General features: G+C 39.2%; 2 protein-coding genes across 2 annotated transcripts; one reads left to right on the forward strand and one right to left on the reverse strand.

The window, feature by feature from the left end:
- Positions 1-735: 735 nt before the first annotated feature.
- On the forward strand, positions 736-5,126 carry LOC311501121 (tapasin-like). The gene is made up of 8 exons (XM_084562790.1): positions 736-861; positions 1,695-1,892; positions 2,202-2,450; positions 2,537-2,896; positions 3,007-3,330; positions 3,730-3,831; positions 3,934-3,962; positions 4,070-5,126. The coding sequence occupies exons 1-8, from the start codon at positions 801-803 to the stop codon at positions 4,079-4,081; spliced, it is 1,335 nt and encodes a 444-aa protein (XP_084418916.1). The 5' UTR covers positions 736-800; the 3' UTR covers positions 4,082-5,126.
- Positions 5,127-7,880: 2,754 nt separating this feature from the next.
- LOC311500959 (C-type mannose receptor 2-like) lies at positions 7,881-13,649 on the reverse strand (the record flags this gene model as incomplete). The annotated part of the gene is made up of 8 exons (XM_084562598.1): positions 7,881-8,103; positions 8,165-8,289; positions 8,390-8,544; positions 8,707-8,839; positions 12,561-12,753; positions 12,836-12,960; positions 13,061-13,215; positions 13,592-13,649. The coding sequence occupies 8 exons, from the start codon at positions 13,647-13,649 to the stop codon at positions 7,881-7,883; spliced, it is 1,167 nt and encodes a 388-aa protein (XP_084418724.1).
- Positions 13,650-18,668: the final 5,019 nt, after the last annotated feature.

The following is an 18,668-nucleotide window of genomic DNA, read 5'->3' on the forward strand; positions in this document are numbered from 1 at the left end:
GATAAAGATAGACTAACATCAATAAAATTTCAGCAAGTGTGCAACTGACTTTAAAAATGTAAGAGACACCACACACCATGTTAAACAGACTCTGGAAACTTCACAAAAACAAAATTTGCATATTTAAAAAAACAGCAGCATGATATCCATACGTTGCTTTCATAATATTTGTGCACTTTATTGTATTTAGATGATAAAATCAGTGGCTTCATGTCAGAATATAACATTTTCTGTTTCGCTTGTCCTCATTTGACCTTTATTGTTGTCACAGACTGGATTCTTTCAGCCTCTTATGTCCACTTTTGTCTTTCTTTAGACTCTCTTTTCTGGATTAAATGACTCGTGCTGCACATAAACCAGACTATGACCAACCACAGAAAGGATAAAACTCGCCTTTTTTGCAGAGAAGGAGACAAAGATAGTAAACAAAGGCTGCATGAGTGTAGGGTCCAGTACTAGTGCTGCTGGTTTGTTGCATGGTGGATGGCTCCATCTAGCGGTGAAATTGGAGAACTTAAGTCCAATTTAAAACAGACTGATTTTCCACATATATATATATATATATTTTTTTTTAGGTTTTCAGATATGCCTTTATTTATTTATTCACAATCGTTGATATATCTTTTTATTTTATTTTTAAATTATGATATAATTTAACTGTCAAACTGTGCTGGACTCGGTAAAAGTGAAAGTAAAAGATCGCTGGGTTTGCAAGGGGAAAACCAACCATCTAAACCCTGTTTACTGCGTCTGATCGCAGCAGAGAAGAGAACCTGCGACAAGACGGAGCAGAGACAACCATGACGAACTTTTCCACAATTTACAAACTGAGCCTGGTTGCTGTTACCTGCTTCATCCAAGGTAGGCGAATAGAAAAAAAAAAAAAAAAGTTATAGATGTTTTATAAGATGTTTTATAAAGTAACACATTTTGCAAATTAATACGAGTCCAACGTTAACTTATAAACTTTAAACATCATCATGTTAGAACTTATAGTAATATCTATGCTTTTTGAGAACATTGCCGAATTTACCATTAGGCCGAAATACGTGGTGAAACTTCTTAACTAGTGTTATATACTTATATAAATGTATCTTTAATGTGCTTCGATTAAAAACGACATATTTCTAAATGAAGTTTGGTGTGAAGCTTCAGCGACGTGAGCTAGGATGTACCCACCCCTTGTGGCCAAAATGATAATTACACCAGCAGCCAAGCTTCAGTTTGCTTTTATTAAATTATCATGATTAAGACAAAGACGTTTTATGACCTAAATACAAGTACAAAGTAGAAAAATAAAAGGGAACTATAAGCCTAACCCTATGATACACATTTGTTGTACAAAGTTCAAACATTAACAATGAGAGCGAAAACTGAAAGCAACAGAGAGGAAAACATTTAACCGAGGAGGCAGCCCTGGAGTTTGTGGTTCAGAAGAAAATTATAGTTTTGCTTTTGATTTTATAAATATGTTTTTTTTCATTCATGCAAGGTTTTATGTTGCATTTGCACTCAGTGTTTGACTTTAATTCTTTTAACAGAATTACAGTACATTCATAATATAATAGGTTTTGGAAAAATATCCTACAATCTAGTAAAATAATAGTTTGTTTGAGTATATTAGGGGAACACTACAGAATGCAATTGCATTTTTTTATTAACTGTACATTTTCTTTAATATCTGTTTGCTGAAGCCTGCAGCAGCAGCAGCAGCAGCAGATGTCCAGTGCTGGAGTGTTGGTTCGTGCAGGAGAAAGCAGGTCGAGGAGGAGGCTTAACTGGAGCAACGAGCCAGGAGAAATCACTGCTTCACATCAGAACTAACCCACAGAGTACAGAGAGCCGCAAGTCTCCATCCGACATCAGCCCTGACAGAGTCTACTTCATCACCGGTCAGTTCACAGTGACTCTCTGAACAGGACGTGACTTATCTGGATGTATGAGAGCTTTAATGTGCATATGTGAGGCATATTTTTTACATAGAAGAAAATCTAAATGATGGATGTAGGCAGTGATTCAGTGTTTATCTCTGCATGCCTTGCAGTTTTCTTTCTGCATGTTTTAAATCATCTCTATTTGAGCTGTTTTTGTTTTCTTAAAGGCATATATTTATATCTATATCAGTATTAGTATATATTTTAAGATATATTAGTAAAGTGAGGATCTGAGAGCATCTTCTTTGTGTTACCCTGTTTCCTCAGACCCGGCTGCCACTCTCTGCCACCGCTCTCTCAACCCTCCCAGAGGCTCCGTCGAGAAGCCCCGCTGTGAGATCAACCCCTTCCTGCCGCAGCCCTCCAGCCTCAAGTGGGTCCTTCCTCTCACAGAGTCTGCCCTCAGTCCCGTATACCTGCAGGCTGATTGGTTTTCAGCTGCTTTCCACGGCCTCAATGAACCACTGGGCGTTTCTACTATCATGCGTGCTCCTACAGGGACTAAGGAGCAGAATGGTAGGAATATAAAATATGTTTAAAGAAAGGTTTATTGTATCTGAGAGGCAGTTTGACTCTCTTTTCCTCCTGGTCTGTGTCCTCAGTGATCCTGAGCGTGACCAGTAAAACGATGTCGGTGCAGTCCAGACTCGGGGAACCGGTGCTGCTGGACTGTGGCTTCTGGGCCGACCCTTCCTCCCCTCTGTCTGGGAAAGGCTTCGCCGTCGAGTGGCGCTACCAGTTCAGGGGCAACGGGCGACTCGTCCTGGCCTATGACGGCAAGACGGACCGCCTGGCTGACACACAAGAGAAAGGGGCCACGCTAGACTTTGAGGCTTTGCACGAGAAAGGGAACGCATCGCTGATCCTGCAGGAGGCTCAAGTGCGTCACTCCGGGACGTATATCTGTACGGTGTTTCTGCCGTACCTGGTGGCTCAGGTGGCAATAGAGCTTGAGATCGTAGGTGAGGGAATCATTTTAATGTTTAGGCTTTACTCAAGTATCTTCTACTGTCTGTTTTCTAAAAAAATGTGTAAAAACATGAATATCTTCTTTTTTTCCTTCTCTTCCCAGAGCCCCCCTCTCTCTCCATCCACCCCTCCCCTCTGCCCCTCACTGCTCCAGGTCAGACCTTGAACATCCAGTGTGAAGCGTCCGGCTTCGCCCCCTTAACCCTGGAGCTGAGCTGGGAGTTTAAAGGGGCCGATGGGAAAATTACGCCCCTGGGATCAGGCAGCGTTACGGGCCACCGGCAGGCCTGGGACGGCACCTACAGCCAGAGCGCCCGGCTGGAGCTCGACACGTCTAAACTGGACCTGGGCAGAGGAGGGGAGGTCACCTGTGTGGCTGTCCATCCTGGAGGCACACGACGGGCCAGCGTGACCCTCAACCTCATCGGTAATGTGGAAGAAAGTTCATTAAAGTGCTTCTGGTATCATCAAAGCACCAGACTGCAATGATGAAAGAGAGAAGAGAGCTGGAACTGACACCGTGAGACAAGACAAGAAGTTTTCTGAATCTAATTTAAGTATTTTAATGAAAAATGAACTTAGCTGCATGTAGCTGCTGGATTTCAGATTTCAGATTTCAGATTTCACCCAACAATAGATTTAAATCCTTAAAGTCATTTTGATACGCAGCAGTAAAAGCATCTAACTCCAGTGCTGCAGACTTTGTTTTAATTATACCTCATGCTATAAGTGAAGGTCCTGGTCCACAATAGTTATTTTCGTCCATGTTAACATAAAGATGAAAGTCAGACAATTGGAAACCAGATTTTTGTTTGTTTCTTTCCAGGGTTCAGTAGTCCCTCCATTGAGGACTCCATGGCTATGGTTGGTGTGGCCCTTGTGCTCTACGGCCTCATCAAGTTTGTCTCATGGACCTTTACCAGCTCAGGTAGCAAAGAAATCAGAAACATTAACAAGTTACTATACTTTGATGACACAAACATTATTTCTTATTTCTGTATCTGACTGTTTGTCTTTTATTTCTCTGCAGGCTCAGGTGAAGCTAATAAACAAGAAAAGGTAATGTCACGTTTCTGACTAGGACGACAGAAACCTCTGAATGTGTTTACATTAATGTCTCCTGCCTGGTGTTAACTCTCTGTGATGTCTTCTCCGTCCCCTCACAGAAAGAGAAGTAAAGACGTCAGCTGACTGGACGTGTGACACTGAACCTTGGGTGAGATTTGAGGAGCGGCTGTCCACCTGTTCCTGTAGACATTTCTTTTTTATATATATATATACTTCCAGAGAAATCTATTTTATGTTCCTTATTTTTCTGTTCAGGAATGAACATGTTGTTGCACTAGGGTGTCGGGGAGAATTCTCTGTAAGTGGCTTCTGCTCAGTGTAAAGATGTTGTGATATGTCTTTAAACGTCCTCTTTTTCTAGTTATATACAGCAGCTGTTGTAGCAGATTGGCCTCCCTCTATACAGTTTATAGTTTGCACTGTGTGTCGTCACAAACACTGGACAAGTGGAAGAAGCTTAGACAAAGTTGGAAATGATAATACGCTGAAGTAAGAGCTTCAATCTGGAGACGCTTCTCTCTGTTTCTCAAAGACGAGTCCTCATGTGTCTGTTTTAATAAACAGATTATTTTAATGAGGACAGGGTTTGACTAAACTGTCCAAACCTACGAACTCAATCCCATTTGTTTTGTACGTTTTATGTCCGTTCTCACATTGTTGTTATATGTGTTTGTCTTCATAAGCAGCTCTAAAAGAAAAGCGAAGAAAATGGTGCAAATATAACGTGTCATTCTGCCGCAGGGAAAAGTCAGAATGTGAAATAAGTGAAATAAAAAAACACTTGAAACATGCCGCTTATAATTTGTCTGTTTATTCATGAGTCACATTTAAATTCAAGGCTGGAAAATAAAGAGGGAAATGTGTTTATTACTGCAGATGTAACAGACTTTAATGGAGTCAACAGTGAACAGTGTTTCTAGATAATAACCTTCACACAGTTTCAGTTTAATAAAATGAAAAGTGAACAGTAAAAACTACTACAGTGTTTGTATATCTGGTCAATTTAACCTGTTCACAGTAAAGAGCGACTCACCTGTTAGAATAAAACCACATGTTGAGTTTAAATTTAGCTTCAGATTTGCTTTAATTCCAACAGACATTAGATTTTATGGCTCAGATGATGTATAAAAGATTTAAACTGAATACAGTCATACACAATGTATTAACGTACCATTAGAAACGTATAATTAAGTTTGAATATCTGCATGGGTGAATTTATTTTTATAATTACTTCTTTAATTTACTTTTATAGGTCAAATCCTGAATCTTGTTCAATTCACAGAACGCCGTCCAATGGCCAACGAGAATGCTGGTGACAACACATCTATCAACCAATCAGAGGCACTGATGCTGAACCTAATTTAGTCAGAGCAGCAGCAGCAGACAGAACACAACACCCAGAAGAACTGAACAGCAGGAGGCAGCAGTGTTCTGAAACTACACCTATTTCTGTCAGGATGTTTCTAAAACGTTTTGTAGTTTAGTTTATTAAATGTAAACAGTTTCATAATGATCTTATTTGCTCTGAAACAAAGGGAAAAACCTGCAGTTGTTTTTATTTATAGGTTATCATGCCGTTATGTTCCTGGTCTGACCAGCTTTAAATCATATTGAGCTGAATGTGGCCCCTGAACTAAAATGTCAACACATTGCTGCCATCTGCTGTTTAGCTCTGGGTGTTGTGTTCTGACGACAACAGTGGACAAGTTTTGTTAAAGCAGCATCGCTCCACCTTCTGTCTCCCTCTGAGGTTGTTTCAGATTAATACAATCATTTTAGACACATACACATGAACGCTGCTCCGTTGCTGCTGGTTTCTCACAAACACTTTTATGAGGAGCGTTGCAGGATTTATCAAACCAACACCTCAGGTCATCGGCTCCTCCTTTCTCCCTTATCATCACACAGTCCTCTCCATCATTGAGTCCTGTCCAGTTGTCTGGCTCGTTCAGGCTCCAAGAACTCAAACTAAAAGAAGAAGAACTGGTGACTGTGATTCTTGAAATGATGCAAAATATTTTCACAACAATCAAACCTCGTGTCCGGTGCTGAGCCGTCCATCCACAGGCTCACAGACCTGCAGGATTGAAAACAGAAAGAAACTGGTTCAGGTCTCCACCAGAGTTTAAAACGTGATTGTTTTTAAGTGAATCACATGAATAAAAGTGAACAAACTCACAGAGAAGGTAAATCACGATGAGAGCAGCTGCCAGGAGAGCACAGAGAACCAGCAGGGCCCATGTGACCTTTGACCCTCTGTTTGATTTTACTTGTTGAGAAGCAGGAGCTTCACCTGGTCAACATTTAGAGGAGAATCAATGAACAACTTCATGATATGATGCAGGAAACATGGTCAAACCCTTTTCATGTTATCTCAATAAATAAATCAATTGTACTGTATTATACAGGAAATGTTTAGTTGCTGTTATTGCTGCACAAGGAGGTCACAGCAGATACTGAAAACAAGGGGTCACTTACATATTTCTACAAATGATTATTTATCTAGAATAAATGAATGCACAAGCACAATATGTCTGTTTCATTTCTATGACTGGGTTCTTTTTACCTATTTTCAGGACCTGAGTGAAAAAAATGTAGAAAATGAAGAGGTGCAAATACTGTTTATTAAGTTTATAACAACTGACTCATTATATAACTAAGTTTGTTGTTTAAAACTTGTTTTCTCTTCAGGACTAGAAAACAACTACGTAGCTGATCGTCATGTCACTGAGGAGATTTGATCTGGAGTTCTATTTGTGTCGTGTCTTTCATTAAAACAGATAAATATTAGACTGATCAGCATGTGTTTGTCACCATTCATTAATAGTACATTATCATTAAATAAATAATAAATCAAATACTAAAAATATATGACAGTGTAGTGTAGTTGGGACCAGATATAAGAACATTTAAGTGTCATAAGAGTTTTTTAATGCTGTTAACTGTGAGGCCCATTTTGACAGGATATTTGTGATTTGTGTCAGGATATGTTAAAATCTCATCTTTACAAATCAGTTCCTCTTTTGTTCTGGCTTAACGTCTTTGACTCATCTTATGTGATTAATGTTCTTTCTTTCTTTCTTTTAAAGTATTAGTGATGAAAATACCTTTAATCTGTGTGTCAGTGTCCCATTTAACCAGAATGAAACATTATTAGACATTGATACGATACAAACAGTTTTGTTAGGCTTAGGCTTTGTATAGAGTTTAGTTTGTCATGGTTGACAAACTTTTTACTTTCCATATCTAGGAACATACAATAATATTGAGGTCACATATAATATGTCTATTGACTCCAGTGTCTTTTATAGCTTGGTTTAACCTTCACAACCTTTTATATCTGTTTCTTCAGGATAAATAAAGTATCTACCTGTTTGTGTGTTTGTTAGAAAGCACAGGTAAAATATCACAAAAGATACTTGAGACAGCAACAAGATCAGTGCTTCTGTTAAATCACGGTTTATTTTGTATTTATGAACCAGGAACAGTTGGATCAGCGGTTTCTAAACTTTCTGAAGGAAACTTTTTTTTTGTAAATTATTACAAAAAAGAAAGTGGTTTACAAAACATTTCAACATAATCACAGAAGATATTTCAGACACCAACGACATGTCAATAACCACAGCGTATTTGATGATTCACAGTTTATTTTGCATTTATCGTCCATAACTATCGGATCAGTCGTATCTAAAAGGTTTGAGTGAAATATTTCTTGTAAATTCTTAAGCTAAAAAAAAGAAAAACAAAAAAACAGGAGAGTTTATGAAAGAAAATGGTTTCATATATTTTACAGGTGGATATCAGATTCTAAATATTATTCAAAGCAGAGTATTTTATTTGTGTTGAAGTGAACAGCATCGTTCCATCTTCTGTATCCTACTGAGGTTGTTTCATAAGATGAACTGAATATTAGCGATATGAACATGAACATGAAACCAATCCAGTTATTACTCGTTTCTCACAAATACTTTTATGAAGAACTTTGCAGGATGCATCAAACCAACACTTCAGGTCATCAGCTCCTCCTTTCTCCCCCATCATCACACAGTCCTCTCCTCCAGAACCGTACCCTGTCCAGTTGTCTGGCTCGTTCAGGCTCCAAAAACTCAAACTAGAAGAAGAAGAACAGATTCAACAACAACTGGTGACTTTGATTCTTGAAATGATCCAAAATAGTTTCACAACAATCAAACCTTGTGTTCAGTGCTGAGCCGTCCGTCCACAACCATGTCCCCTCTGTCTGTGAGTCTGTCAGTCCGATCCAGAACTTGTCCCCATCTCTTGTCATTATGTCTCTCAGTCTTCCCTCCAGGAATGTCTGAAGAGGAAAAGTTGATGAAAATGACTCTATGAGACTTTTCTGTGCTGAGATGAAGAAACATGTTGATGAAACATGAACCTGCAGCAGTGTTTTATACCTGCTCCTCTCTGCTGTCTATCTTCACCAGGTCTCCTCCTTTTTTATCTCTACATTCATCTCTGCTCTGTTTCCAGGTTGATGCATTGGTGGAGAAATAATAGCACCATCCTCCATGTTTCTCCCAGCCTTTTTCACACATCTGACACTGCTCACCTTTAAAGAGATCACAGCAAAGACTTCAGTCAAGTGGAAGAAATCATTGTTCATAATTGGAGGCAGCAGGAGGCTCCGTCTGTCCTTTAGTTATAATCTAACTTTATCTGTCAGTCTGTTAAAGTTTCATCATCAGAGGAAAGATCTAAATCCACAACTTACTCAGTACTGGAGGCGTTGCACATGTAGGCTGCACCGTCCTGCATGGTTCAGTTTCACAGTGTCTCTCTGTTACAAAGAATGAAAAAGAAGGAGACGTTTTATCCCTCAACTCTCTGAGCATGTTCTGCTCCACCTGGAGTGAGTAAACATCAGGTTGAGGAGTTTCCAGGAGGGACAGAAACATGGAGGTAGAAAAGCAAGATGAAGCAAGATGGAATCAGTGAGGACAGCAACGCTGGAGACGTGGACACATCTAAGTCATCTTCTTCTGTTATATTTAAAATCAGATTTGTTTCTCTAAAGCAGCAGAACCACTTTGTGAAAACAGTTCTTTCCTGACTGATGTTTGGATGTAAACACATGAATCTGATCAGATCATTTTATTCAGCGTCCATGTGAACAGTTTAGTTTGAATCTCTTCATGTAAACGTGACCACTGATGGAGACTTTTGAGACTTTTGAGACCCAGTTTCAGACCCTGACAGTTTTACCTGTGATATTCTTCCACAGAGCTTCATTCTCCTCCTTCAGTGTTTGGAGTTTTCTGTTCGCTCTCCAGTTTTTGAAAGCTGATTGAAAACAGAGAGAAGCTGGTTCATGTCTCCACCAGAGTTTAATACGTGAATCTACATGAATAAAAGTGAACAAACTCACAGAGAAGGCACATCAAGACGAGAGCAGCTGCCAGGAGAGCACAGAGAATCAGCAGGGCCCATGTGACCTTTGACCCTCTGTTTGATTTTACTTGTTGAGAAGCAGGAGCTTCACCTGGTCAACATTTAGAGGAGAATCAATGAACAACTTCATGATATGATGAAGGAAACATGGTCAAACGCTTTTGATGTTATCTCAATAAATAAATCAGTTGTACTGTATTATACAGGAAATGCTTAGTTGCTGTTATTGCTGCACAAGGAGGTCACAGCAGATACTGAAAACAAGGGGTCACTTACATATTTGTACAAATGATTACTTGTCTAGAATAAATGAATGCACAAGCACAATATATCTTTCATTTCTATGACTGGGTTCTTTTTACCTATTTTCAGGACTTGAGTGCAAAAATTGTAGAAAATGAAGAGGTGCAAATACTGTTTATTAAGTTTATAACAACTAACTCATTATATAACTAAGTTTGTTGTTTAAAACTTGTTTTCTCTTAAGGACTAGAAAACACCTACGTAGCTGATCGTCATATCAGGAGACATGATTTGAGAGGAGATTTGATCTGGAGTTCTATTTGTGTCGTGTCTTTCATTAAAACAGATAAATATTAGACTGATCAGCATGTGTTTGTCACCATTCATTAATAGTACATTATCATTAAATAAATAATAAATCAAATATTAAAAATATATGACAGTGTAGTGTAGTTGTGACCAGATATAAGAACATTTAAGTGTCATAAAGAGTTTTTTTAATGTTGTTAACTGTTTTCTCGTGGTGTCCCAACACAATCTGTGTCAGGACACAATCTGTGTCAGGATATGTTAAAATCTCATCTTTCCAAATCAGTTCCTCTTTTGTTCTGGTTTAACGCCTTTGACTCATCTTATGTGATTAATGTTCTTTCTTTCTTTAAAAGTGTGAGTGATAAAAATAACTTTAATCTGTGAGGAGTGTCAGTGTCCCATTTACCAGAATGAAATATTATTAGACATATAATACGATACAAACTGCTAACGTGACCTTGTGGTTTCTTAAGTTTTAAGCAGATAATGTTATATTTCAGAATACGTGTTATGTTCTTTAAGCAATAGTTTTGTTCAGACTTCAGATTGTTTGAATCAGAAACTTGCTGAAGCTGAAATTTCAAAGTTATATGTTTATATTGTACGAAGCTGAACTTGGCTCCAGGTATTCTACAGTTTTATGCAGATGATGTCATCTTATTCTATAATACAGCCCATAAACCAACAGTTTTGTTCAGACTTGGTGGTCGTTTGTTTGATGACGACTTGATGACGTCCCTACCTTCTCCGTTGCTCTGTGTTTGGCTCATTGTGTCGAGGCTTCAGGATCCTGACTTCAGAGTTGGTTCAACCGTCTCTCTATGCAACAAAGAATAACAACTTCTTTATTTATTCCCTCTGTCTTCAGAGAGTCACGATAAATGTTTCCTCTCTTCACAGTTTGCAGGAAGGATTACTGTACGACACCTTAATGTGTCACAACGTTGTGTTAAGAGAAACTTGTGTTAAGAGAAACTTCCTGTTGAATTTAAAGGACGAGGGAGGAGGATTTGGATAGAATATAGCTTGTCATGGTTGACAAACTTTTTACTTTTCCATAACTACAAATATTGTTGGGTTCTCTCCAGGTTCTCCAGCTTCCTCCCACCATCCAAAGACATCGGTTCATTGGTGTTTCTGTTGGCCGTAGGTGTGAGTGTGAATGGTTGTCTGTCTCTCTGTGTTAGCCCTGTGATAGACTGGAGACCTGTCCAGGGTGTACCCCACCTCTCGCCCAATGACAGCTGGGATAGGCTCCAGCCCCCCCCCCCCCCGGGACCCTTCACAGGACAAGCGGTTACGGAAAATGAATGAATGAATGAATCCATTGTCGTTTAAAGCTTGGTTTAACCTTCATAGATGGTAAATTTGTGTTTGTCTTGTGTGGGCACGGAAAAAGTCTGTTGTCTCCACATCCTCTGAAACTTCAAACCACATCAGTGAATAATCCTCTAATCCTCCTCTCCTCTGTTTGTCTGTAAGGAAACATATATTTCCACACATCAGACACTAATGTCGATCCACTGCCACAGGAGTCTGAGGATCCAGATGAGTGGGATCAAGTGGTTTCTTCCTGTGCTGCGACACGTTCAAGGAGAAAGTTCAACATCATCAACATGACAGACATCACGTTTAGAGACAGGAAACATTTCTGAAAGCCAGGATCAGGATAATTCAGGACTGTATTGAGGAGCGACATGACCAAATGTTGTTGTTTTTTTTGTTTTTTTTACATCATCTTAACAAACTTAAACATTTTCTCCTCAACATATCTAGAGTCAGTCTAGATTTAACAAGCATTAATTAACACAGTGTACAGTGGTTGTGTGAAAATACAAGAACATTAAATGTGTATTAACGTCATCAGTCATTGACAGTTATGACAAATATCCCACGCTGCTAAATGTACAGTTTGACCAACAGGAAACGTTATTTTAACACACGTCAGACGTTTTAAAATATCATTGTTGTGCCTGAAGGTTTCCTCTTTGACTTAAACACTTGACACAGTCATGAAAGGTTTCCTACATAGCTAACTATGAGGCCCACAACAGAGTTAGAGCTGGAGTTTTTCCTGTTTGACTCATTTTAACATATTTTCATTTAATAAAGGGAGTCATAACTAAATCTTTATGTTTTTTTTATTGTGTCAAGTTAAAGCTTCATTTCATTTTGACAGACGTTAAATTTTCAGTAAAGTCAGACATGTTCCCTCCTCTGGTCTCAAACACCACAGCAGTGAATAACCTCCTTCCTTCCTGTTTGTCTGTTTGTCAGAAAGCACATGGAAAATATCACAACAGATGGTGGAAACAGTAGCAAGACGTCAGCAGACTGGAATAATAAAGTCAACAGATCAGTGCTTCTGTTAAATCACAGTTTATTTTGTATTTATGAACCAGGAACAGTTGAAAAGAAATATTTTTTGTAAATCATTAAGTAAGTGAGTAAAGTAAAATAAAGGGGTTTACAACATTTTATCAGACTCTAAATAATATTCAAAGCAGAGTATTTTATTTGTCTTGAAGTGAACTTTAAATGTTTAAATAAAAATAGCATCACTCCACCTTCTGTATCCTACTGAGGTTGTTTCATAAGATGAATTGAATTTTAGGGATGTACACATGAAACCCGTCCAGGTATTGGTGGTTTCTCACAAATACTTTTATGAGGAGCTCTGCAGAATGCATCAAACCAACACTTCAATTCAACAGCTCCTCCTTTCTCCCCCATCCTCACACAGTCCTGTCCTTCAGGATATTCATTATTGTGCCCATTCCAGTTGTCTGGCTCCTTCAGGCCCCAAAAAGTCAAACTAAAAGAAGAAGAACAGATTCAACAACAACTGGTGACTTTGATTCTTGAAATGATCCAAAATATTTTCACAACAATCAAACCTCGTGTCCAGTGCTGAGCCGTCCGTCCACAACCATGTCCCCTCTGTCTGTGAGTCTGTCAGTCCGATCCAGAACTTGTCCTCAGCTTCTGTCATTATGTCTCTCAGTCTTCTCTCCAGGAATGTCTGAAGAGGAAAAGTTGATGAAAATGACTCTATGAGACTTTTCTGTGCTGAGATGAAGAAACATGTTGATGAAACATGAACCTGCAGCAGTGTTTTATACCTGCTCCTCTCTGCTGTCTATCTTCACCAGGTCTCCTCCTTTTTTATCTCTACATTCATCTCTGCTCTGTTCCCAGGTTAATTTATCAGTGGAGAAATAATAGCACTGTCCTCCATGTTGCTCCCAGCCTTCTTCACACACCGGACACTTCTCACCTTTAAAGAGATCACAGCAAAAACTTCAGTCAAGTGGAAGAAATCATTGTTTATAATTGGAGGCAGCAGGAGGCTCCGTCTGTCCTTAAGTTATAATCTAACTTTATCTGTCAGTCTGTTAAAGTTTCATCATCAGAGGAAAGATCTAAATCCACAACTTACTCAATCCTGGAACTGTTGGACATGAAGGCTGCACCACTGGTGGAGGTTTACATCGACTCTCTGTTACAAAAAATACAAACAATGATAATAAATTATTATCATCAGTCATTTATCAGGATTATCATTTCAGAGCCTGAACAGAAAAGAGAATCTTTCACATAGTTGTGTCACCAGTTCAGGTGCATTAAACACTGGGTTGATCTACTGTGCTTACCTGTGATGTTCCTCTTTAAAGTTTCAATCTCCAGGTCTTTGAGTGTTTGTAGCCTCATCCGGTCAGACGCTGATGTAAAAATGGTGAAAAGGCCGTGCAAGTCAATCAGTACTTGTTTCAGTGTCACTGAAAATATGAGTCTTGCACAGTTCAATATTTTCCTCAGATATCTCAAATCATCTTTTCTATCTTTGTTTTTAACGGTTTCTACAGTTACATGATTGTTTTTACATGAATCTACATGAAAAAGTGAACAAACTCACAGAGACGGTAAATCACGATGAGAGCAGCTGCCAGGAGAACACAGAGAACCAGCAGGGCCCATGTGACCTTTGACCCTCTGTTTGATTTTACTTGTTGAGAAGCAGGAGCTTCACCTGGTCAACATTTAGAGGAGAATCAATGAACAACTTCATGATATGATGCAGGAAACACGGCCAACAGATTCTTTTGACATCATTTCAAAAAACAACGATTTTGAACAGTTTCTCCTGAATTACACTGTGTCTTCAACATTTATTAAATTAAAATGTCTGCGTTAGTCAACAGTCAAACCGTTTAGTGTGAGGCCAACAGCTCCAGTGAACCAACAGGAAACTTGAAGTTATTTGACACATTCAGTTCAGTTTAAATGGTCAGTTTTTTTCTGGCTTGACGTCAGACTTTGTTTTACACTTTTATATTTCACTTCACAATCGTTGACTTTCTTTCTTGTAATAAAAGAGACATAAATAAATCTTCTTAAATAAATCTGTCCCAGTTTCATTTAGCTAGAGTTACATATTATAATATATTGATACAAAGTTAAACATGGCTCCTAGTTTTCTAAAGTTTTATGCAGACGATGTTTTCTTATTCTACAATGTTCTGTTATCTTCTTAAACCAACACCTTTGCTTATTCTGGTGCTTATGTGCTCTCTTCTTCACCTTCCTGATTCCTGATTTTCCATCACATTCATGTTCTTACCTTCTATGTAGCTCTGTGGACGGCTCATTATGTTGAGGCTTCCAGATGTTGACTTCAGTGTTAGTTCAACCGTCTCTGCAATAAAGAAACACAACACATTTGGTTTGACAGATAAGCTGCAATACTCACCATAAACATTTCCTTGTTCCTCTCTTCAGGCTTTGACAGACTGTTAACCCCTTTACGGCTGACAGCGCTTTTTCTTTAAAATAAACTTCCTATTTAATTTTATAGGACGGGGAGGAGACTTTATCTACAGTCTAGTCTCTCATTGTGTAAGAACATTTTTCTTTTTATTTAGATAAAAGTGTTTGATATTTTGTTTTATTGAGGTCAAAGATTATATGTTGTCTCTTCTTTATATTGTTGATTGTCTCTGTTTTGTCTGATTTGAAATAAAATTTCTCACTGAATATTTTGTTCATTTGTCAAACACTCATTAATGTCTCAAAACCTCAGAAGACTGCAGGTTATAATTTCTAATAAACATAATTCTTTTATCTTCGCAAATGATTAAAATGATTGATCGTGGACTTCAGAAGGGGGGGCAGACACCTCCCCCCTCCCCTGCACATCGGAGGGACAGCGGTGGAAGTGGTCTCCGGCTACAGGTACCTGGGTGTCCACATCACTGACGACCTCACCTGGAGCACCAACACTTCCTGCCTGATGATGATTTCTCAGGAGGTTGAGGCGCGCCGGACTTGGGAGCTCAGTCCTGACATCATTCTACAGATCAGAGGCGATTGCTCTAAGACTACAGGGCAGAGGCGGTCCTGGCTAGATTTACTCCCTGGGCGAACCATCCCTTGGCGCCCCCCCCCCAAAAAAAAAAAAAACGCCACCAACACAACAATATATTATATTATTTGTATTATTTTATTATATATAATCTTAAATACAAAAAGATAACAAGTACAGAGAAACAACAAGATAAATAAATGCACAAAATTGCACAAATCCTTCATCACAGGATCTAATAACCATGCTTGAAAAATCCCTGAAGAAAGCTAAAAAAATAAATAAATAAAAAACTACATAAAAAAAGGTTCCTGCACTAATACAACTATTTCGTATTTTACATACGAGTTTTGATTTGCATCATCCGAATACCATCTGAACAGTTATGATAACACACCAGTTTTGTACATAGAGAAACAGCAGATAATTAACATAATCTGAATTCAGTGCTCAGACTGTAGCAGATTTTTCAACCTGGGTTTTTCACCCCTTTTACAACTGGCATTAACATTAACAACAGGTGTGAAGTGCAATTGCCTCAATTCTAATAGTTGCTAGTTCAGCAAAACTAAAAACCAAATACAGTCGTCTTCTGTGGCTAATAGCAACATATAGCCTACTGTCACTCACGTCACTCATAGAAATCTGTATAGGCTACCTTTATCTTCTGCCCGTTTCTCCTCTTCTTCTTTTCTTTTTCTGAACTGGGCACCTGATGCTTCTTTGGTCTTTTACTTTGATCCATGATGAAGAAGAAGACTCGACATCATTAACTTTTGCATTACTTTTTGCCAACACCGTCCGTTCGCTCGTCAATCAACCGGAGTTACGTGAGTCACGTAGATAACTGCACAGATTTTTTATTTTTTTGGTCATTTTTCACATAACCCAATTCATTACATGTAGGTATGGGTCTATGTTAATTTTAGGAATGAAATACAATTTATTTGGAAGCAGTTTGTGTTGTGTGGCCTGGGATCAGTCTATCCCTCGCCCCCCTCCTCCTTTCCAACCTCGGCAGTCGCAAGTTGATCCCCCGCCCCCCTCCCCTTGCCTCTTCTGACACACACACACACCTGTATGACTCTCAGCAGCAAGTTGACGTGAGGGCGCCCCAGCGACCACTACACTAACTTGCATGGAAATGAGCGGTAGTCTAGAAAAATGGCGAGTTTTGTTTCCAGGTTTTTTTTTTTTTTGTTTTGTTTTTTTTTTTACGGCGCTCGTGCGCCCTCACATGGATTGCGCCCTGGGCGGTCGCCCACATTGCCCATAGCAAAAACCGGCTCTGCTACAGGGGAAGCTCAGCCTCCCCTAAAATATCACTGGCAATTTCGTCAAATACTACGAATTTACGTTACTACTCAAACTAAAATGTGCTAGAACATGATCGACTTCATGGCTACTTCTTATAATAACACAATCGTTAATAAGTTTTAGCCGTTCGTCTATCGTGATTTTTTTTCTCATATCACGGTCCGTTTAAAAACCCATTGAGGCTCGGCTTCAATGGACTTTCAATGGGGCTTCAGAATGGGCCGATCTCAGGGCAAAAAAGCTCGACATTTATTGGACAAACGCTCCAAAATCGTCACTTCCAGGGAAGCCGGGCGTCTCTGGGAGTGAATGGGCAGTGGGATGTACCAGGACGCCGAGCTTCTGTATGATGATTGGATGAACTGTTAACGTGGCTGGAACTCGTCGTGATTGACAGCGCTTTAAGCCTATACCAGACTATACTTCTGCATCGAAGGATTCTAGGTCAGTCCCATGCGGATTTGGCGAGTGAAGTTAATACCAGAGAGTTAATACTGAGCTACTGCGCATTATCTGTTGCGATATATCGCACTATTTCCATCTGTCAAAATAAAATCGTGAATATATAGCGTTATTGAGTTTGCTACTTGTTTTCATTTCAGTTTTAAAAAGTTCGTTTATTTGCAATTGTAGGGGGTAAACTAGCCAGCCAGCTAGCTAGCTGCACCCACTGTAGTTTAAAAGTTGAATGAAGTTTCTACGTTAAACGATTCAAGCTGAATCAATTAAATGAATTTTGGTTAGAAGAATGATAATAATAATAATACGAAGAACGCTTCTGATAACAGTAGAGTGCATTTTCATGCACTGTAATTAACTAATAATAACTATAAACATAGGCCTATACAATATAAGGAGAATTAATTAGTTACCCTGTTAAATTTAATGATGTAATAATTGGCCAATTTTACAAAACTGGGCTTCCCCTATTTGAAAGACCAGCAGCCGCCACTGCTACAGATGTGTGGTGGAGAGCGTCCTGTGCTCCTGCATCACTGTGTGGCACGGCAGCTGCTCTGGGCCAGAGAAGAAGGCTCTGCAGAGGATGGTGAAAGCTGCACTGAAGACTGTGGGACGCAGTCTATCCACCACCACGGACATCTACACCTCCAGATGCAGGAAAAGGGCCACCTGCATCATAAGAGACTCTCCCCTCAGGCAGGAGGCTGCTGAGCATCAAGAGCAGGACCACCAGACTGAGGAACAGCTTCTTCCTAGAGGCTGTGAGACTGCTGAACGCTGGAGGACCCCTGTAGCCCCTGCACCCAGATAACCAACCACAGATACATTTTGCACTAAATGCAGTTGTTTTGCACAATTCTGCTGTATATTGTTGCGTTTTCCATTTTCTGTATTTATATTACTCAGTTAGCTAATTTTATTCTATTTTTTTACTTTTACTGTTTCTGCTTTGGCTTGCACCGGGACCAGGGTAACTAATTTCGTTCCACCTCATGTACCAACATGTGTGTAATGACAATAAAAACTCCTGGAATCCTTGAAAAGCAAAGAGGAAGTTTATCTATGTGTTACGTCTCTAGGAAGGTCTAGGGGAATAGGGACAAACATGAGACAACTGTTGAAGTCGAGTCTGGATGTAAAGCAAACTTAACCAGATTTATTTTAGATATAAAGGCAACTGAAAATCTGATTGAAGCATACACAGTGGGGAAGGACTGGACCATGGTTGGTTATGCCAAATAAATTAAGGTAATATAATAAAACTCGACCTGGCTAACAAACTTCTCCATGAGAGAGACAAGGAAATACACTGCCCCTGCCTGGCACGTAACACTGTGAAAATGCTTGAATCTATTTTACAGTGTGTGTAATAAGAAAACGTATCAGACACAAAACATTAAACACACATTAAGTAAGTAAATCTAAAACCTCCTCATTCTCACTTGAGGAAGTGTTGGACTTGCACCATGCTGCATGTTTGTTTGTTGGTTTATTTAGGTTTGTGCAAGATTTGACTTCACGGCGTTTGCTTACTTTCTGTTGCTGAATGTTGAGTTAGACTGACGGGAAACATGAGGTTATTTTGAAAC

Source organism: Chelon labrosus (assembly GCF_963514085.1).
Source record: "Chelon labrosus genome assembly, chromosome: 16".
Classification (NCBI taxonomy): Eukaryota; Metazoa; Chordata; class Actinopteri; order Mugiliformes; family Mugilidae; genus Chelon; species Chelon labrosus.